The following is a 22,698-nucleotide window of genomic DNA, read 5'->3' as shown; positions in this document are numbered from 1 at the left end:
TCACTGATTCTGAAATTAGCGTTCAAGAGCTAAAGAGATGAAAAAGGACACGGCAAGGAAGTGTGTTTGTCCACCCGTATCGAGTGGAGCTAAAATTCAATTCACTAGCTACTTAACCGGCACTCCTAGAACCGGCTAAAAAAGGCACACAAACCACTGGAAACGAAGTTATACGCTTTTCCGTGCCGGTCAAGATCATTTGATGGTTAGAAAAGGTTAAAAAAGGAGAAAGAACCTTTATTGGCGCTTTATTACATCACTACATGAGAAAAAAACCCAATGTAGGACTATTTGGATACGGATGAAACGTTTTCTATTCCATTCTATAGATAAGTGGTAGGGTTTCGCGATTACTTACCTCGCCGAGAACGTCATCATGTCGGCGGAAATGACCAAATATTCGCCTTTGGCAAACAGCTGCATGCCATCCATGGTGGTCATCATGTCGACCAGCTGGTTGCTGCTGCCGAGAAACACGTAGATTCTGGTCCGGTTCAACGTTTTCTGTATGACCTGCCGAGGGTGGAAGGAGGAAAAATAAAACAGTGAATTAAACCGAACGCTGATTGCTAGCAGGCAACAACAAAGCGACACGAAAATTGTGGACGAACAAATTGATGGAGCTGAAAATATCCATGCAGTGGAGAGCTTGAATCTACTGTTTCAACTTATTGTAGTAAAGGATGGAGGCGAGAAAAAAGAACATTTTTAGATGAACTGTTTCTTGAAAACTTTAAATGAAATCATGCTACACTAGGTACCAATAATGGCTTCATTAAATGGTTGAAGTTTGTTTTTACTCTGAAAACCTCTGCAATACTCTCTATTATTTTTATCTCAAATCGCATGAACAAAGACCCTTTTCAAATTTCGCCCTACAAGATGGGTTGGGACACAATTTTCTCAAAACATAACACAAACATGCGCGATATCTTGTGTTTATGGCCGTCGCAACAATGGGGAGGGACAAAAAGCGATAACAAATGAACACGAAACGCGCACAACACGCAAAAACAAAACCAAAACTCATTCTGTTCTAGACAACATTTAGTTATTTATGTAATAATATAATACCGTGTACCAATATCCACTACGGCAGCAGTCCATGTCTTCCTGGCAGCATTTGTAGTTGTCGAACACCATCTCGACGTGGTTCACCTGCAGGTCGTTGCTGATGGCCTGCGCCTCGAGCGAGAGGGCCACGTTCTTCCACAGCTGCTCGTGGATGATGGAAAACTTGCGCCACCCGTAGTACTGCAGCAGCGAGATGATGGACTTGATAACCTGTGTGGGGGAAAGAGAGAAGTGCGGGGTGGACGTTAGGAAGTTAGTCCCGTGTCGACGCAATCAAAACAATGTTCTAAATAGTGAAAAGGGTTGCAACGATCTAACACTGCGGGAAGGGGGAAGGATGTTCGACCGAGCAGAAAAGATAAACGAAATTTACTCTCGACAAATTGTATTTCCACCCTCCTATATCCATCCTTTTTGAGGCAGATTTTTGTTTTGTTATCATCGGACGGATTGCTGTCAGCTCAAACCACCGTATCCCATAGGAAGACGGAACGTGTTGGACATGTTTATCCGTTTTTGGACCGCAACACGGATGGTATGGCAAAGATAATCCTTACGGCAAACACGAGGCATTGCGGTTAACAGATTGAAATGCCATTGGAAGCGTCAGGAAGGGAATCTTTTTCAACGACGGTAAGACAACTTGGGCCAACGCAAGACACAAGGAGAAAGAAAGTTGTGACTGAATAAAATGATGCCGGTTAGTTGGGCCACTGGAAAGCTTCTCACGAGCTGATGAAAACAAAATATCCAACACAAACAGTCTAACGCCGCAGGAAAATATGGATAAAAACATGTCCTTACCGTAGTATAAATAATATTTAAATTTATGCATCACATTAATCTAAAACGCATCTTCGCCACCTTCTATCAAGTTCAGTACAGTGCATGATTGTCATATCCAACACGCCACATGTTTTGCTCAAAATTAGAACTTTTTAAAATTGGAACTTGCTTACTTTTTTTTTAAATAACAACTACCTTACTTGGATATAGTTTAATATTTTCTTCATTTAATATAATTTCCTAAAAGTAATAAAAGTAGTGTAAAAACCTTTAATCTACTGCTAGAGTTAACACGAAAGCTTCCCAACAAATGGTTTAGAAACCGATAACAGACGTATGTTTTTCTAACCATCGTTGAGGTGATCAATTTTCTTCTAGCGAAAATGTTTTACATGATTCTATTTATTTTTTTGCACAAAAATGTATAGGCATTTCCAGCCTATTTTCTTCAAAAAGTAATAAAAAAAAGCGCAAATGTTTCGACACACACGGTTAGCTATTACGTTTATCGTAGAAATAATACATTTTTTGGACACAACTTTTGTGAAGCACAAATAATTTGCTTGCGGAATTTTATTATGGTCTTTCCTTTTTGCTGTCAAAAAGTGTAAGTATTTGGTTTAATTGTGCTAGATTTAGTGTTAAGTACGCAAGAGAGTCAATTCCATACGAAGAAAACAAACTTTCCTCGCATCTCGCGATGCCAATAGTGCACAAGATGTTTTGCATGTCTCTCTTTTTCTATTCCATGGATATTTTATTTATTGTATGTCTCTATGTTTGTATTCCATGGTAGGAAGAGTTAAATCTTTTCTCTCAATAAATATTTATAGTGTGAATGAAAAAAACTGCTTACTGCTGAAGAAGCAATTCATTTTAAAAAAATCCTTAAGGTAGACGGGGAGTGAAAATATTAAAAACAAAATTAAAATAAATGCATTCCACTGTCGCTGCAACATGATTAGCTGATACGATAAAGTGTCTGGAACAGGAGACAGTACAAAGGGGAAATACAGTCGGGCCGCCTAAAAGTGGCGCGTGTTTCCGCCTTTTATGCACCCGACACCTGAACGACGATGGAGCATGCTGACTAAATACAAAAAAGGGAAAAAGGGCGATCATACCCAACAGCGAAACATAGAAAAAGCGACCACGGCGTGCACGCGCCCGCCCAACCGACTTGGTGGTTTCCCGGTGTCAGTTTTCCGGTAGGTATTTTTTTATTTTTCAAGCTAGTCAAACAATACGCTGATCTCTTGTTACCACACAGGAGTAAATTAAGCGCGTTGCAAATACCACAGGTTTGGTCAACATTTTTTGAATGTTTTAACTCCGCACCGTAACTTGCTTGCATCAGTACTTCCGATTCGGTTGGTTTGGGAGTGTTTTTCTTCGATTTGTGGCTCGCTTGCCCTCTGCGGTGTCAGTTTTCCGGCGAACGAAATGCAATCCGGAAGTGAACGCGAAAAATGATGGGATGCACAAATTAACACCGATTGTTTGCATTTTTTGTTTGTTTCGAATTTGTTGGCAAATTCTTCACCGATGGCAGAATTGGAACTGGCCGGTGGTCGGAGAAGATATTTTTGGAGACAGAGATCTCAGGGGGGGGTGGCCGGTGGGTAATTTTGAAAGCGCTGATATTGACGGATTTGTGTTGATTTTACGCACGGCGATTTTTTCATTTTGATTCCTTTACGTTCTTTTCCTCAAGACATCCATTTCTCGACCGTCAGCGAAATTGGATGCTCTTTTCCTACGGAAATGTTTTTGGTCGTGGAAGTTCCTTCAAAGCGAAACCAATCGGTACGGTGTACAGGAAACTAAAAAGATGGAGAAGATGGCATGAATGACTTGGCAGATTTTTTATAATTTCTTTTTGCGACCATCATTATTATTCCTATTAACATTTAACCCTGCAATGCACATTCCTTGACGAAGAAACATACCAGAACGGTTTATGCTAATGAGATCGTCTGCTTAACATGACAAGACTCAGTACGGACAGCTTTTTACATTTCACGAAGCTTACGGGGGAAAGTTTGATGTATATTTTCGTGACGAATTTGACTGATTGAATGTAAGATTGTTTCCGGAACGGAACGGATCCAACGAAGGTCGAAATGACGAGCGCATACCTGAGTGTCTGGCGGTTCCGTTCGCGCAAAGGTAGGAATCGGAGAACTACGCTGCAACTCCGAACATCTCTGGAATGAAAATGGAAATACAGAGTTAATAAAAAAAGGTGAATTTTCAAAGAAAGCAGTTCTGCAAAAAAATACAACATATTAGAAAATCCTGCCTATGTTAACTAGCAATCTGAGCAATGGAGCGGTTCATTACGCAAAGGAAATCGAAATGTTTGCACATTTCCCAGATAATTATCATCGCATCCAATCAATTACTAGCGCCGCCTTACGCCCTGTTGACTTTACAGTCATCCATTAGCGCCACCGAGCAGAGAAGAGCAAGGAGTGTAATTATGCAAGGACGCGTTCCTTACGGAGCGACTTCGTGGCAGCTAGTTAACAGCTTCATTCTTTCCAACCGGTTGCACACAGGATCAAATGTCAAGTCGTTGTAATGGATCGCAGGCGCGAGAGCACGCTCGACCGCCGACCGTATTTCCTTACACCTCATCGACGTTGCACTTTTTTATTAGCTCCCTGAGCTGGTTGTACTTTCCGTTCAATATTTGCATCTTTCATCTTTCCTATGCTACGCTAGCATAGATTTTTTTTAAAGTTCCAATTGTTAGTGTTGCATAAAGACCTGCCCCTGGTGCTTCGAACGAACCAACGTGCAGCGGACGGATGTAGGTTATTTTTAGAACTACATTATGCATTTTCAACGGTGCATTCAGGTCGGCAGCGATCAACGGTCGAGGGAAGACGATGTGGGATGCAAAAATTGAGCCAGCACGATGACGAGGAAATTGAGTATTTGTCACGTCTCCACGCAGAAAAGCTTCCCCGTTGAATCAAAGCATCTCGAGTCGATGTTGGCGTGCACCAGAAGCGCGTGCAAAAAACGTGTTTCCACTCGAGACCACACGATGATGGAAAACACATTATTGGTTGGTTCAGAGTAATGTCAATCAGATCTGACAGCATCTTCAATGAATTTTAAATTGAACTAACAATTTTGATGAATCAATTAAACTTTGTTCAACAGAAACCATCACGGAATAGTTGTAAGGAATTTAACAAAGTTGTCAAAAAAGAAGGAAAATGTGAAATTGTAAGCTCGATGTAATTGAAACAAACTTCTGAACTAAATACAAAAAGCCGTCATTTGATAACTTAAAAGTTGGTGATGTATGTAGGAGTATATAAATAAATAAATAGTCCAACTATCATAGCCAAATTTATCCTATTTATTCAGTTTTAAGGCAATTGGCAGATATTACTGAGGTGTAGTAATAGGAAAGTAATGTTATGCAAGCAAAACTACAGTATATTTCGGAGATGTACACAACAAAATCTTAAATTTTCTTTTGTGCTAAGTTTTAAATTAACAAGACGAAAACTATACATTCGAGCATGGGAGAATTAATTAAAGGAATAGTGAACACATCTGAACTATCAAAACCATACCATTGATGCCGTGTTTTATGTTTTAAAATTAAAATATGCAACTATTAATATTAAAAATGATATTAATGGATATTTTCGGAATTTTTCCTGAGCAGATTTAAATTGTCGACACTCACATAGGAGATCATTGGTATGTTGCGGCTTTGCGAGACGATGGCCTCGGTCTGGCAGGTACCCTCGGGGCCGAAGAAGGCGGCCACACCGTCGCAGATCATCTCGGTGATGACGCGGGTCGCGACGACGGTCTCCCCGCGGGTATCGTTCCAGCGCAGGGCGAGCGTCACGTTCGGCAGCAGGTCCGGGTCGTTGTTGATCTCGTCCAGCGCCATCGTGAGCGCGCCGGAGATCGTGAGGCCCTGCTTCTCCAGCAGGTTACCCTTGATCGCGGTCAGGTAGCCGAGCGTCAGCACCGTGCGGTTGTTGCGGAACTTCTGGTGCGGGGAGTCGACCGGCGCCTTCGTGATGTACGAGCCGGACGAGTGCTGCAGTTGCTGCTGCTGCTGCTGGTTCTGCTGCTGACTTTGTTGCTGCTGCTGCTGCTGAGGCGACGGGTTGAAGAGATCAGGGTAGGGCGGCAGTGCCGAGGGCGACGTCCCAGCCGTGCCCGATCCACCCGGGGACGCACTAGCCCCGCTCGAGCCGGCGCCGGCAGCCGAACCGCCACCATTGTAGCCGGCGTTCAGGCCGACCGTGGCCGGAACATGGTCGAGCGTCGCCGTGAGCAGTGCGAGCAGGAGGACGGGCCAACGCGTCATGGCCCCCTCGAATGGGGCCGATCAGCGCGACTCCAACCGATTTCGAACACCGGCTGCAAAAGAGAGAAGAAAAACGAGACAGTTCTTAGACATTGGTATCAAGTGTTGGAGCTGCTTATACTATCTGTTTAAACTATATTGAACTTGGCGGGGATGGTTCAGAAAAACGATCCAATCCAATCCGAATTCTTGCTGTGTTACGTAACACATGACAAGATCTCAAGGGATCTGAATCCGAATACTAGATCTGACATCGCAATCCAAATCTGAATCCCAATCTTGTATTTGAATTCTGAGGATTCGGGATTTTGGAGAAATCCGGATACCTCCACTTCAACAGGGATAAGCAGGGGAGGTCTGGAGGATAAAAAACTAATTCTCCAACAAAAATAGACAAAACGGCTCCGACCAACTCCAGAATCCCAATCTAGAATTCGATTTTCAACTCGGGATTTATTAATTGACGGGAAATTATTAATTGATTTTACACGTTTCTTTTTTCGTTTTTCATCTTTTTCATAAATGCAGAAGGTCGTTAAAGAGAAAATAGAAAAAAAAAAACCAATAGTTCAGAAAAAACGCAATGTGGCACTTAACATGGTGGCGACGAGGTACGGAACGTGTTAAGGTTCTCACAGGATATAGCTTAGCCTCGTCATCCTGTTGAATGTCAAACGGATCACTGTCAACATTGCTCATCAATCTCTTGAGCTTAACTATCGATCCATGGATAGCTTGTCCATACGTTTGGCAATGTCGCTTGCCACACACATTAAGTAATCATGTACGATTACGGTAAACGTCAATAATGACGAGAAAGTTTGCTTTAGTTTAGCGGAACTTATTCACTCTTTTGGGATTCGAATCCCTTAAGAGCTAAGAATTCAAATCTCTGTGACGACCACTAACTCATTCGTCACGTTTAAAATCACAAAAGAGTAACTAAACGATTTGAATCATTATTTATTCAATCTGATTCAAATCTCTGAATGAGTTGCTATTATCATCACTACTTAAAACTAACGGCTCCGGAGCAGGCTTCAAACTAAATATGGTAATGTGAACTTGAACTAAATTTGTAGAACTAAGGGGCAGTTCAAATAAAATCCTACTAACCGTTAATCACCATTGACCAGACGAGTATACTCAGCGAGTTAAGAAGATGTTAAGAAAACCAAAAGCTATTCACTTGAAGCCTCATTACTCGTCAAACGAGACATAAATGAAAAAAAAAAAACAGAAGAAACCCAGAACCAACCATAAGAGACGGGCATCCGGATCCGCACGAAAGACAAGCGACCACTAACGACTTTAAATCGAATTGTATCAAAACGAACCACTCAACCTGATACAACAACAAACCTAACGAAGCTGCCGGTTTTCCTTTCGATTGTCACCAGGGAAAGCACCAAGCCAAATAGACTCGCTGGGATGTCCTTGATTTACATCATGTACGCGTGATGGCTTACGGTTGGCTTTGTTTTCCACAATTTTGTCAAACGGAAAGACCGGCAACCATGGCTACCATCTGCGTACTCGAGACGCAGACAAATCTCTCGGTTCCGCAGATTGTCACAACGGTCGATTGCAAGTATTGTTTCAAGTCGGGTTTAGAATGCACGTTCCGGTTCTAGGATTTGTAAACTCGAGACAGCAGGTAGAAACTAGCCACAAACTAATCATAAAGAGCTGGAGAGGGTACAGTTTCACGTCCAGCAGGGCTGATTTGACTCTGCTCACTCATGCATCTAATTATCATGTTAGTCACCTTACTAATCTGCTACAGCTATTCGCATAGTGGCGGCATCCAGAGCGAGGTGGCAAAAGGAAGCCGTGGGACCAACGTTCTGGAAGGGATCTTAATTAACCATGTCCCTGGTAATGTTCCACTTATTAAACATAAGCTCCACGAACCTGAACATGGATTGAAAAGGGCATGTAACAAGACATGCAAACATTTACAATAACCACAAAAACGAACGAAGATGTGAATGATCTCAAACATTTATTTGTAATGATCTTATAATAATCCCTCAGTAATCAATAAATTCAAAAAGGCAATGGGTCATGTATTTTTATAAAATCAACAGGCATACTCGTCAAGTTTAAAAGCACTTAAAGGGTGTCCCAGAAAGTATAAGCACGATTTCTAAATTACGTTTCTGGAAAACGGATGACGCCAAACAGTTGATTCTTCGGGTGTTTGATTGTTTACATTCAAACCTACTAGATAGTGCATCCAAACTATTTTTTCAACCGTTTCTGTTAAAATGCGAGGCATTTCCGTCAAAAAGCGCAAAAGCGTTCTGCACAAATGGTGTTCGACTCCTTACATTTCGCTAAGGAAATTGGCAAAATCGGTAGGTGTGAGTATCGGAGCCGTACAAACCGCCATCCAAAAGTTTCGGGAGGAGTTCAGCTTCGAGGATACGCTTAAAAGTGGTCAAAAACCTGGTCCTATCGACCAACAGTTGAACCGGGAAAGAGCAAAAGCAATCAAGCAAAAATAGGAAAGTTCCATTCGCGATGTGGCTCAACAAATGGGTACGTTAAAAAGTAACGTCCAATGAGACAAGGCAAGATTGAATTTAAAATCGTACAAAATCCAAAAGAAATCGAAACGGACTGCAAATTAGGCTGCATGCATTAAACATCGGGCCCGGAAACTGTACGACAAGCTGCTGTGTGGTCAACCCTCATGCATCAGTTCGACGAAGAGTCGACCAAGACCAGACCAATTGAGATATTTTGGGCGCTAACGAAGGGACACTTGAGAAAACATGTTAAAGCTACGGAAAACATCAACAGTTTTCAAAAAAAGTGTAAAACTGTTCAAAAGTGTCGAAAACCGTTCACGACAAGTATGTGCTGAGCCATATCGGAGGCGACAGATCAAAAGTGCGGTCATTAGAATACGATTAAATTTTAAAAATTTTTATCTTTCGCAAATAGTCCAGAACAGAACCCAAACACAATTTATGAAACAAAAATTCAGTTTCTGGAACAGGTTTTATTTTTTACCTAATTTTGAAATCGTGCTTATACTTTCTGGGACACCCTTTATTAATTTAAAACATTCAAAACATGATACAAAGAGTAAAAATGAAGGTGAACAAAGAACAAACTAAAGAAACCATTAATAAGTGAACGATAAACAACATAAAATCCGAAATGGCGAAATAGAATTTTCTACACTTTTCCTGCCACTGAGTTCACTTATCAATGTTTCAGGGGGAATACACAATAAATGCACACTCGGACCGCCTGGCAAATGTAAAAGTGCACCCCAAAGCATCCTTAATTGCTCCACCGACTAAATGGTTTCGCATTCGTGTGTCTGTGTGTGTGGGGCAGGGAGTCGGTGTGTCGATGCAGGTCAGTTTCAACCGAAAAGGGGCCCGCCACTCGTAAGTCTGCTAACAGCATATCGCTGTCGTTGAAAGGGATGGTGTGGTGCGGGGTTCGGTTCCGGTCACGTGTTCGGTGATTATGCCGGCTCTCCGCTGGACGTGTGGTGAAGCACACGCACGCACGCATTAGGATTATGTGCGGCTGTCTCTTGGCGCACTCGGACCGAACGAACGAACGAACCAGAACGAGCTTGCACAAATCTCGGATGCTGAGTAGTAGAGTATTCCATTAGCGATGCAATGTGATGCACTGTTTCTGCGGATAACCGATTCCGAGAACGTTTAGGTTTATCTTGGTCGTTAGTCATCACACACATCGAGACGCTTCTTACTTATTCAAATTAAAAATATTCCAAACACTGTCAGTAATAAGTTTTAAACGAAAATGTTAAATAAAATTACATCATCTTTTTTATACTACTCTATCTATCTATCTATCTGTAAAATATAAAGCAATGTACAGTTGTATGGGGTTGTAAAAGGTTGTACAATCTCAAGTTGCAAGCAAGAATACTTTGCCTACTACAGGATAAATAAAAAACTCATCACAACCAACATCATCGCAACATTAGAAAATATTTAACATCTTCATGCTCTGCTATGAAACATTTTGTTTTGTGTTTCCAATCGCTTACTTGCCGATGATGATCGGTCTTTCAATTTTCTCCAGAACAATGAAACATGCATAAAATTACTGAAAACATACACTTTAAGAAAACATGTTTCAACAGCTTTCGCAATGGATTGCTATAGCAATTAACAAATATAAAGAAAATGGAAGGATACTTTAATTACAAAATTTTTATTTGTAACGAATCACATGCAAATAGCAAGAGCTACAGTCAAGTAAACAATAAGTTCTACACAGTTCTACGGATAATTCGACACATATACAAAAGCAAGACACACCAGAACATAAACAAAAGTAGTTTCAAATTTCCTTAATTTTTGCGGTTGGACTACCGGGAGACATTTATTCCTAACTGAACTAGAAAACAAAGATGAATGAATTTTAAATTTGATTTATGTTCTACATTTCTATAAACATGCATCGTGCAGCCCGTGTAACCGGAAGCATAAGCTAGTATGTATATAGTGTAACAAGTGTAAAACATCAAGTGGGAAAACGTGTCAGAAGTTTCTCTCAAACCATGTTTTTTTTTCTAAATACTGATATTTTATTCTTAATTACATTTAAGTAAAAGTCCAACTAATTATAATTAAAAGTTTTCCGAATAGAGGCCGAAGAGTTCAAATGCAAAACGATGAATTGCGAACGGCCAAATAGAATAAACTTCCCCATAATGCTAAGCGCTCCCGCACACCAATCAAAACTTTTGATGACCGCGAGTCCAGCGCTTTTCCCTGGTAGATCAACATTGTAAAACATCTAGATCCCAAATCGATTATCAAACTTTGCGAAAAGTTCGGGGCTATGATAGCGGCAAAATGTGTTTTCTTCTTTTAACGCCTTTGCTATGAAAAGACGCGCGTTAACAAGCGAACTCTATGTGACAACGGAGGAGGAACAATTAAAAGAGCTTTTTTTAATTTTGGCATCCCTCACAACCGATTAAAGGTCACGTTTACATTTCCAAAGGGAGCGGGAAAAAAAAGTGAGCAACGTAACATTGATTTAATTAAAAGCTTTGTTGAGTGTTTTAAAGTTCCGTCCGCTGAAGTTATCCCTTTTTAATTAACCGTTTGTAACTAGCAAAAACCATGATCTAGACTAGAGCAGGATTCGGTAACCGGTAAATAAACAGCGTGAAGAAAAATATTTACACGCTGCTTGTCGAAGATAAATGAAGTGTTTCGCTTTCCGGTGATCCAGAACGTTCCGATGATCCTTTTCGTTGATTCGTTTTAACCGACGGAAGAACGCCCCGGAACGACGCCTCCATCTCGTCTCGGTAACCCTCCGAGGCGGACCGAGCTCAATGCTGATAATTAATGATGGGTTCAATTAAGAGTGATAAGATTACGCCCCCAATGGTAAAACGCAGGAAGTGGGCGCCATGGGGGGGTAGACAGACACAGTTTGCAAACGGCTACAACCCAGACTGGAGTCGTGGGAGTACTTGGGAAACGTGTAGACACGCTTCAAACAGTGTGGTTTGGCGAACACCCAGCACGCGCTGCGGCGAAAGGATATTTGTTTACCTTAGTGATTAATTTTTCATGCTTTTAGCTTGAAAACAAGTCTCTTACCACAGTGCCGACAGTTGTTTTCTCTTTTTTTCTACTTCATTTAATGCTATTCATTTCGTGAAACTTTGTGATCAACTGAGGCTTGCCGTGATTAAGGAAAGAAATTTAATGAGACATGCATAAACAGACACCGGAATTTTCGCGAACTAAAATGCGATAATCTAAACGAGCGACCCTAAATCAACCTGATGTGGAACAGAGGTTACACTCGTTACAAATTGCAGGCTTATTTGTTTAAAACACACCGAGCAAACAATAATCGGATCAGTGAAAACAAACAAACGGAACTCCGGGGTCCGCGTCGCTGCGAGTCGAAAACCAAACTGTGCAATACAGATTCAGATTTATCTCCTCCCGCCGGCTGAGCGGGGGGAGCAGATTTACGAATTGGAATAACAAACTGTGCGCTGCAAGATTCGCCGAAACCGTGCCGCTTCTGGCATGCTGCCAGGCACACCCGAACACGGCTTCTGAGGTTAGATCGGGATTAGTGAAGAAAGCGAAGAAGCAACAGTTCTTCGCTCAAAACAGTAGGACAGTTTTTGCACATCGTGCCGAATTTAAGGAGGGAACTAAAAAACAAACCGACAGGTATCGAATGACAAAGTCGATTTGGGACATTTCTTGGAAGGTGTCCCCGGGGCGCTAAGAAAGCGTAGAAAGAGAGTGTCACCTTTGAAAAATAGGGAAGAAACATGTTTTGCTTTGACGTCAGGCCTTTGAAACTTTTTTCATTTTTCTATTGTATCGATAACTTAACGTGCCGTATTTCAGACAGAACAACGACAGTTGGAAACACGACAATTGTAATGTACAACGGAAGGAAGTGCATGCATTTTGTTATTTGTTAATTTTACGTTAACTTTTATGTCACTTTGCTTACATATTATGAGTTGAAAAGAGGAATTTTATGGCGAATTCACTAATCCAGTGAGATCACGAAGAATATTATAGATTTTGTATGTAAGAATATAAATGGATTTTGTTTGTACTAAAGTTTACAAACGTTCTTCATTCAAAGATCATTGAAAAAGATCGTTTTTTTTATAAATCAATCATCAACGAAACAAAAATATTCATTAGTTATAAAACAACAAACAATAATAATAATAAAATAATAAGTATAATAATAATAATAAAAAACAAAATTTCTTCATTGGAATAAAAAACAAATTTGCCAATTTTCCGATCTGCACTGTAAAGTTTATTGCTTTTCGCGAAGCATGCAGCCGCATTCAGCCAATCCGTGCGTTCACACCGGCCGGATTGCCGTGACCACGAAAAACGCATGCGAAAGATCGGGGGGAACATAAAAAACGCCAAAATATAAATATCGACAATGACCCCAAAAATCAAAACCCATTCGAGCGTGTGTAAAAAAAACACAAGGAAAATGAGAAGGAAGGCGTCCGGCAAGGGTCCTTTCCGATGGTCAGACGGGAAGAAAGGCAACGACGACGACGGCGGCGGCGGACAGTGACGATAACATCGTGACGTGAGGCGAAAACGCGCAAACAGATGAAACCGGATTTTTAAAAATAACCATCCCTCCGCCATGAACGCGCCCCAACCGAAACCCATTCGTTTGTTCTCCCTTTGCTTTGCGTTGACAGTCTTCACCCTTTTTGGGGCGTGTTGGATGTGTTACTCTTTGTTGGGGGGAATTTTTACTTTTCGCTTACGATTGAAACCTAAGGGAAGCGATATCTGATGCTGTGCGTAGGTTGGAGTCAAAGGAGTGCGTGAGTTCTTGCATAAGTTGTAGCACAAAGTAGTAAAAGCGTTTACTGACAAAATGAATCAGGTTTTGGATTAACAAGCTATGGAATAATCTCAAGAAAAAACTAAAAGAAGATAAATATTGTATCACCGCGTAAATATCTTTATAATAACCGTGTATCAATCTGTTAAATTGATCAAATCTTTCAGTGTTTAACTTCCGTTCGGTTGTTTCATATACTGTCTCTGCTTTCTCTTCGTTCTCCGGCAGATTCTTCTGAATGTGTTTTTCCACCCAATTTTATAATTAACCCCCATCACCGCGCGAACGAGAGTCCAAATCCGCGCTTCCTAATGGCATCTGGCGATCGCTTACACCATATTTTGAGGGAGGTTTTCGCGTCCGCCATTGCCTTTTAATCTGAACGTTGACGTCAACGGCTGCGCTTTGCTCGGGCGCAGAACGCGCGCAGTTTCGTTACGTCACTCACCCGGCGGTGCTCTCCCGGAAGGTAATTAGCTAATGTCGGTGTTTGGCCAGGTCGGAGTGGAAAATGGTTTCCGTGTACCGAAACTGCAATTATTTGCCTATTACAACAAGACAGTCCATCTTGCCGAACGATTCGACCAGTTTCTTTCAGCCGATTGTCAAACGGTTGGAGTTTGTTGTTTTGTTCGGAGTGGAATTTATGCTAATCCACAGCACATCGCACTTTCCACATCCTGCACGCCTTTACCTTTATCTCTTCTTTCAACAGGCTTGTTTGTGTGTTACTTCTCGCCCCGAACAGATGATCGGGGAGCCAGGCACGTCTTCGACGAAGCCGCCACCATTTACCTTCAGCCGGTCAGTATTGTGACGTTTTCTCCGCACGTCTGCTCTCATTTGAGGTAAAACTGTTTCGATTTCACTACACAGGTTATGCATCTAACGTTTCGTGTTTGTTTACAAAAACGTTCAATAAACTGTGTTTGAAATGGTTCAATTTTGTTGGTGAATTTTCTGTATTTAAGTGTTATTGCCACAACGATTGATCAATTTTTCATTATATTACGTGTTTAATGTCCTCCAATTGTGTAGGAGTTTTTTTATTGCATTAAATGTAACTCACTTTCTAATTAAATACTCCATTTACAGGCTCTTTACATAAATTCGAAAATATGTTTATGCCAGGCTTCATTCAATGAGAAAATTATACGTGACTCTAATGAATTAGTGAATTGTTTTCAACCTTTTTTCTAGCTTCCCCAACCCGTGGTTTGTTTTGTACTTCAATTGAAATTGTTATTCAATAAACCCAGCAAGAAATAGAAAATTATTTGCTTAGTCAGCTTTTGTGTTGCGTTGGCTTTTATTTTATCTTTTAGGTCCACTTTAAAGTAAGCGTTTGTAAAACAACTCGTTTGTTTTGTAGTTCAATTGAAATTTCCATTTGATAAACCAAGCGAGAAATGAAAATAATCTCTACATCGATTCTGATCCTGTGTTTGATTTTTCTCTCTTACAAATAGTACAGAATCTCATAAGCCCCTGAAACCCACAGTAGGTTTTTATAAATTACTTTCTTAGCCAGCTTTTGCATTGTTTTGGCTTTTATTTTATCTTTTAGGTCCATTTTAAAGTAAGTGTTTGTTAAACAACTCGTTTATTTTGTACTTCAGTTGAAATTTTCATTTGATAAACCCAGTGAGAAATTAAAATAATCTCTACATCGATTCTGATCCTGTGTTTGATTTTTCTCTCTTACAAATAATACAGAATCTCATAAGCCCCTGAAGCCCACAGTAGGTTTTTATAAATTACTTTCTTAGCCAGCTTTTGCATTGTTTTGGCTTTTATTTTATCTTTTAGGTCCATTTTAAAGTAAGTGTTTGTTAAACAACTCGTTTATTTTGTACTTCAATTGAAATTTTCATTTGATAAACCCAGTGAGAAATTAAAATAATCTCTACATCGATTCTGATCCTGTGTTTGATTTTTCTCTCTTACAAATAGTACAGAATCTCATAAGCCCCTGAAACCCACAGTAGGTTTTTATAAATTACTTTCTTAGCCAGCTTTTGCGTTGTTTTGGCTTTTATTTTATCGTTTAGATCCACTTTAAAGTAAGTGTAAGTAAAACAATTTGTGTTTAGATACTTTACATCAACAAATATCTTTCTTTTATTCTACTTTCCCAAGCGCAAAATCAGTGCTAGGCGAAAAGCATCTTTTGAAATCATCCTGTTTGCATCACAGACGGTGCACTACTTTCGTGTCGAAGCCGTTTGATTTATTCTCCCCTATTTCAACCTTCATTCCAACTAAGCTGCCTGGACACGGGCGTGTCCTAGAAAACGTTTGACACATGGTTTGCATTAAATTGACGAAGCAACCAAACAAAAACCAGCGCTCACATGTGTACGTCGCACGCATACCAAAGCGGTGCCCAACAAAAACATTATTCCCATCGTAATGTTAATCATCGGCGGACTGACTCGGGGGGACTGAAATGGAAAAAAAAAAACAGGAAAAGCTGCCTTTGCGCGCCGGACAGTCATGGATGGATGGAGGATGCGTAAGCCACGGTTCCCCTCCTCGGCAATGCAACCTCCGGCTCGGGACGAGGGGTGTACGGGAGGGCGCGCAAGGGCTCGGCCACAGACAGTGTATCAGTAAATAAATAAATAAATATTGTTCCTTCTGGTTCTAAAAATAGCCCACCGAAACCGCGGGTCGTGACTGGCTGATCAACCGGTCTGATGGATGGAACGAGATCGACGACTACGACGACTTTTGTCTGCGCTATATCTTCTCTCCTTACTCTAACTGTCACACACACACGCACATATATATATTTTTCCCTGTTTTGCCGGTTAAATCTCATCGACGTCCGTAACAAGTTAACGATCGTCAAGAGCCCCACACACTTCAGTTTCATTTTTCACCCTCTCCGGTCCTTCACAGAAATGATTACGCACACACACACACACACACACACACACAGACGCCCCTGGAATGTGGCCCTCGAAGGGCTCCGGGGAATCGATCGAGCGATCTCTCGTTTGGCATCCGCGTTCGCGAGGGAATTCGCTTCGCACGTGGACCGCGGAACACTTTGATGAGTTGTTTTCATTCTTTCCGATGGATTCATGCGCGTGTGTGTGTGATCGAGTGTGCTCTATCGATGGCGACCAAAAGGGGCATCGCTGCACGTCCACGGTGTGACATTTTCTTCGCTTTCGCCGGTCGATTCGTAAACTGAACTGAAGCAATCTTGCTTGGGAAAATGTTTGATGCGACCAACGAAAACACCCCATGCAATTGTACTTCAATTTTCCCACAGGAAACTAAGAACGAACCCGTTCAAAACTACCATTGCTCACAATATTCAATGCTTCCGTTATCAAACAACGTTTTTTTCCTCCCCCCCCCCCTTTCCGGCGGTGAATGTACGCAAACAGCCATGTTTATTTTTAATTCCACACGAAACGGTACCTTGGGGCTTGCTATAAATAAACAGATGGGCGTAAACAGAAGTACCGATAAGCACATATCCGACGGAAAGTGCAAGGAAATATCAAATTCTTATCTTTTCGTACTGTTTCAGCGCAACGGCGTTTAATTTGGTTTGCTTTTTGCTTTTGCGAACCCTTGCCGGCTCTATTTTCGGAACATGATACCACGGAGGGAAAAGGTTTGGTTTTCTCCTGCGGGAAAGAATTGTACATACGACAGTTGTGCATTGTTCGCTCTAACCGAGAAGCGCACAGTTACAGTTTACTTTTGGTTAATTTTCGACCGAACTTAAGATGCGCAATATGGCTTTTTGTAATTCGCATCGATGACGGAATGGTTCCCAAAAAAGAGGATGAAACCATACCACCTAAGGTTAACCATTTATTTTAGCACCATCAATTCAAGCCACCAATTATTATGATCCAATATCTGAGGAAAACGATTTCTCAATTTCTCGTCTAGCTCTTTCGGTTTCACTGTGCGCAGTTGACGTTCTCTAATACTCCTCGAACAGAACGTAGAGAAAAGAAGCAGAACTGGCTTCCGTTAGCAGCAGCACCAGCTCCATTTCTACCAAGTGGACACGCCATGTCGCCCCTCCCCCTTCTTCACCCTTTGCCGACGCGACTCTACTCAACTGGAAAAGCTGGAGTCTGGTGGAGGAACGCGAAGGGCGAGGTGGTAGAACGAGCTCTGGTACGGGGGAGGCAGACCGGTGGTGGGAAGGGACGAGAAAAGAAGATAATTTATTAAAAGTGAGGCTATTTTTAGACCGACGATATCGTATAAATAACTGGCCTTGGACTGGCGGGCTGCGAGCCGGTCGAAGGCACGGATTCCGAACGTCGCACCATACGATCGTTTTTTGCTGGAAAACGACCACAACGGCGACGACGACGATCGCTGAATAAGACTTCTAGTTTTATATTCCTTTCTTTTAGTTCGACGCCGTTCTCGCTCACTCCCAGCGCCGTCAGTGCACCGTTATTGAATGAGTCGCTGGGATGCAGTGAGTGCATATGGCTGCATCGTACCCGACCGGGGTGTGATAGATCAGGTTCTTGCTTGTCGCCGGTTGAAGCGGAAAGATCAGTTTATTTTAGAATACGATTACGTTTATTACTCATATTACTTATTTGCAGTCAACCTGCTAACAATCAATAAAACTAACTGTGTTAAAGAGATGTTAATAAAGATTTGATAAAGGGTAAACCGGTTTAGAAATTATTTTGGAAAAACAGAGATTACCAAAACGATGTAGAAACCCAAGAAACAATAGTAGAAAACCTAAATTGTCTATTGTAGAGGGCTCAGCAACAACCAATAGTGAATACATGATGCATCAAAACATAACCAAACCAACTTTTCATTTCAACTGATCTGAGAACCGGTTTGAAACCCCTACTGTGCGAGTGACATGACGTGATTGATTGAACCGGCAGCAATTTCCTTCAGAGTTGAAGGGAAGCTGATGTTGTTTCAATTTCAGCTAATTTGTTCAACTGTTTTTCGTTTCTCATCGTTCAATTCCAGAAAGATGCAGATATCACCCCTCGCTACGCTTTTGTTTGTTTGTTACCGATTGTATTACTCATTTCGCAATGGGGCATATAAAGATACGGTCATACTTCAAGTAGTATAAGAAGCAAATTACAACAGCATCGTGTAAACACTTTCAAGTCTTTCAAGCGTTTTGAAACATTTTTTTAGTACAATTCTTTTAGTTGCACCTTTGAAAAAACTTGATTAGAAAACAAATGCTGATAAATGTTTTTGAACTAGTAAAAAATAGACAGAACTTTCCTAAGGCTAACAACTACTACAACCTACTACAACCTACTAAGTGTTAACACTTTGTCTGTCAAGCTTTTTTAGAACATGTTTTAGTAAACTCATTTTTGATAAAATGGTTTACGAAACAAGACTTTTAAATAAATAACAAATAGACTAAGCTTTCCTAAGTATTAATGTGTATATTTACCACAACTTACCACTATATTAGTGCAATAGTGTATTAGCTTCAGGGGGTTAAATATTACATAATAATATATTACTTAATATGGCATTTGAATCTTACCCATTATGTAAGTCTTTGGCAGACAAGGTGTTAGCTAATGAATTTAATTAAAAAGCGCGTGGAAGAACCCGAATGCTTCACTTCTAAAATATCCTAGTTCAAACATGGTCCCTAACTGAAATTATTTGATTGGTGTCAACAAATCAAACATTTATCGGTTGGTATCCGGAGCCTAGAGCTTTGTCGTTATTGGTCGTGCCAGAAGCAAATTGCATGTACTCTTTTCAAGCCGTTAATAACTGACGGACGCAACATCTCTCGATCCAGGTTCATGCTGTACGCCATTAAATTGACCCTTCTTTGATTGCTCCAAATGCATGCTGAACATCCACGGGTTTGACCCGAACATCAAACGATACCGATTGCGAAGCAATCAGGGCAACCAGCTTCCATTGCGAGGGATAGAAAACCGCTGGCACAATCGGGGGAGAGGAGTATTCAAAATTAAATTGTCCGTCGAGACGAGCTGCTAAATTGAGCCGGGCAGCTTCTAGCTGATACTAATTGTCCCCCCGGGTACGGAAGGAACTCGTCAACCGTTTGCCGAGAAGAATTCGAACTCTCCCCGGAATGACCGAGTGGAGGGAAAGGAAACCGAACCGAACCATCGACAAATAAAATCACTCAAGCCTTCGTCCGGGTGGTTAAAGCGGACGTTGACGGCAACTCAGCTCGATCAATCAGCGGATGATACGACCCGATACACGACCGCCGGCATCGACGCCCGGCCATCGGGTCTCGTCTACCGAAACCTGATGATGAGCGCAAATTAATCAATGAAACACTCTCGATCCAACGGAAGTCACCGGAGATTTCGGTATCGCATGATGGGAGACGGTCTTGGGGTGGGGAGGGATGCGGGGCTATAGTGAAAAATAAATTGCGCCCTCCTCCCACGGGAAGGGGAACATTCGATTCGATCGATGGATCAAATTTGCATCGCCACTGTACCTCTCCTCGGGCGAACGTAAACACCGTTGCGGAAAGCGACCTGTTGCTGTACAGAGGGTGACATTTTTTGTCTGCACTTCAAAAGATGCGAAAAAGATTTTTTGGATTTTTTTGTTTTGTTTTAAACAACATTAAAAAAACAAGTTGAGGTTTTTAATCAAGTTTTATAAAAATTACATCTGCAAGTACACTCTCTATAAATTATTATGTAGTCAAGACATTGTCAATTGTCAAATTCCCATATAAAAGGAGCATTTTTATGCTTTAAAACAAATGACTTTTAATATCTCTCTGGCTATTAATAAGCGCTTGTTTAATATGATGGAAAAATGATCGTACTGTACCTCTATTTATAAAAAAAGACACAAATAAAGTCAAATATGATCCCAAGGAATAAACAAAACTACAAATCGGATGCAATAGTTTCTACATGAAAAAAAATTGTTAACTGATTGTTGTAGGTTTGAAACGTGAAAATAAATGATGGCAACTTTTATCGATTGGTAGCTTACACCCATCTTTGTTGCACTGGACTAAAAAGTTCTAAACTCGATTTCGTCACATTACGCTGCAATTTAACTCAAACTCACTAAAATGTAATCTAATTAAATTAGATATGACAGAATATTAATAATATAACGCAATACAAGGTTCTGAGTTTCAGAAAGCGTTTGCAAATCAACAATAACTGAAAGTTGAAATCGGGTTTAACATATTGACTGCCAAGCGTTTTTACCACATTTTTTTAATACAATCATTTTTACTTAAATTTGTTTATAACATTTATTAAATCGACGTTTTTAAAAAGCCAACCAAAGATTTATCTCCCCAAAGAACTTGTTTTCGATGTTACTATAATTTAATGTTGCTTTTCCATTTATTTATGGGTCAACAACTTTTTAACACGTTGACTGCCAAGCCTTTTTGAGCGCAATTCACCGTCAGGCCAAGGTTGCTGATTACTGATTACTGCTGTCACCCACTTCTGGGTGACATGGCAGTCAACGTGTTAAGAAGGAAAACTCCTCGCATCGTCAAGGAAATTTTTTCCAAGTCATTTGATGATCCTGTATTTTCCGAAAGCTTCCAAAAGTTGATCTTCATATCTTATCCTAATAAACAACCCAAAAATCATAATTATACAAAAACCAGTAATGTATCGCGTCGATCTTTTGGGAGACGCACTGTAAGAATCGCGTACGCATTTCATTCCGTTCCACATTCAACGTCATTCGTTCGTTCGCCTCGATAGAATCGGAAGTCCAGCGGAACCGATTCGGCAGCTCACGGACGGAAACCTGTTGCACGTTGAGGCTTGAAATGTGTCTCTGCACATGAATGATTGTAACTGAATTGATGCACGGTATGCAGATGTAAAAGTTATTAGAATTCATATTTATCCTCTACTAGAAACCGAATTTGACCCTGCTTCTACCATACACATTCGTTCGTGGAAATGGTGGACAGTCCCTAAAACATTGGCAGGCAAATTGAACCACTTTGTGAATGCGACAGTTGCGCAATATAATCACCAATATGAAGGCACATTGCAAGCGTTACTCGAAACGTTTCGCGATGCATGATATTTATTGTATATTGCTTAAGAAAAATATATTATTGCTGTCGGAACAGGTATGTTCCAGCTGGATGATGCGGACGGTTATCCAACATGCTCTCCGAACAGATTGCAGAAACCAATCTTATACTTCCATCCTGTACGTTCTGGAAGATGGTTGAAATGGCAATTCTGTAACTTTTTCAATTCACCCTGCGAATGCGCATCGGTTAGTAATCAGAGAGAAGTTATTACTCCTCCCGGATCAACCGTACGAACACCGTTCGTGCGCCGTTTTCGTAAGGTTGGTACAGTTATGGTCAAAAATAAGGCACATCCGTAAAAATTCATAAAATAAATAAAAAAGAACAATGATTGAGAAATTTAGCTTATTTTGGAGTTTCACAAAAGATTTATTTTGTGAAAAAGTAGCAAAATTTTTTTAAAGTTTCAAAATCGTGTGCATTTTTCTTTCACACACTAAACGCGCCATCAGGACTCTGATCCAAAAAGGGATGCAGGCAAAGTGTAAAGCTGGGATTCCTACTCCACGGGCGGCCAAAGACCGTGATCACTCTTCAATTTGAATAGAATTCATTAAGCTCGACGAGCAGAGTTGCATCCTTGGTTGCGAAGGTTGATGGATTTCAATTTGACCGCTTCTTTCTGAAAAAGCGGGATTTCTGCTTCCGTTTCCCGACGGTTGGTGCGATTAGTTTCTTTTTTATATTTCTGATCAATCTTTGTGAAGGAAGTTCATTCGTTCCAGGTTTGTTCGCATGATACATTTTTCCACATGTCTAAACTTTGTTCTATAACAAACACCCATTTTTGAAGGTTGAGGTTGAAAAACGAAATTCAAATTCATCGTTGAAAGACTGATAGAATATAATGTTCCGGTTTTAGAGTGCATAAACCTACGGTACTGCTGAGTGCCATAGAGGCGATGGTCGGTTTCATTAATTAAGTAATAACTGTGAAAATACCACCCTCTACATTTTCCTCCTTCTGACCCTACCCCAATGGTCACAACTTTACCCGGGAAATTCCCAGCGCCGTAGATTT

At 40.9% G+C, this 22,698-nt stretch overlaps 1 protein-coding gene across 3 annotated transcripts in view; it reads right to left on the bottom strand.

The window, feature by feature from the left end:
* The window catches only part of LOC131260478 (receptor-type guanylate cyclase Gyc76C-like), a 72,977-nt gene that overhangs the window by 13,742 nt on the left and 36,537 nt on the right, over positions 1-22,698 (bottom strand). For all 3 annotated transcript variants that reach the window (XR_009178159.1, XM_058262209.1, XM_058262210.1), the window contains 4 exons: positions 5,573-6,264; positions 3,999-4,067; positions 1,075-1,284; positions 359-513 (listed from right to left, as the gene is read on the bottom strand). Coding sequence is in view for 2 of the 3 variants with exons in the window: in XM_058262209.1 (XP_058118192.1) it covers positions 359-513; positions 1,075-1,284; positions 3,999-4,067; positions 5,573-6,211 (1,073 nt within the window). In the remaining variant the exon portion in view is untranslated. The remainder of the gene's footprint in view (positions 1-358; positions 514-1,074; positions 1,285-3,998; positions 4,068-5,572; positions 6,265-22,698) is intronic.

The sequence above is a fragment of the Anopheles coustani genome, chromosome 3 (assembly GCF_943734705.1).
Source record: "Anopheles coustani chromosome 3, idAnoCousDA_361_x.2, whole genome shotgun sequence".
NCBI lineage: Eukaryota > Metazoa > Arthropoda > Insecta > Diptera > Culicidae > Anopheles > Anopheles coustani.
Note: the sequence above shows the minus strand (reverse complement) of the source record. Positions and strands in the feature narration are given on the sequence as shown.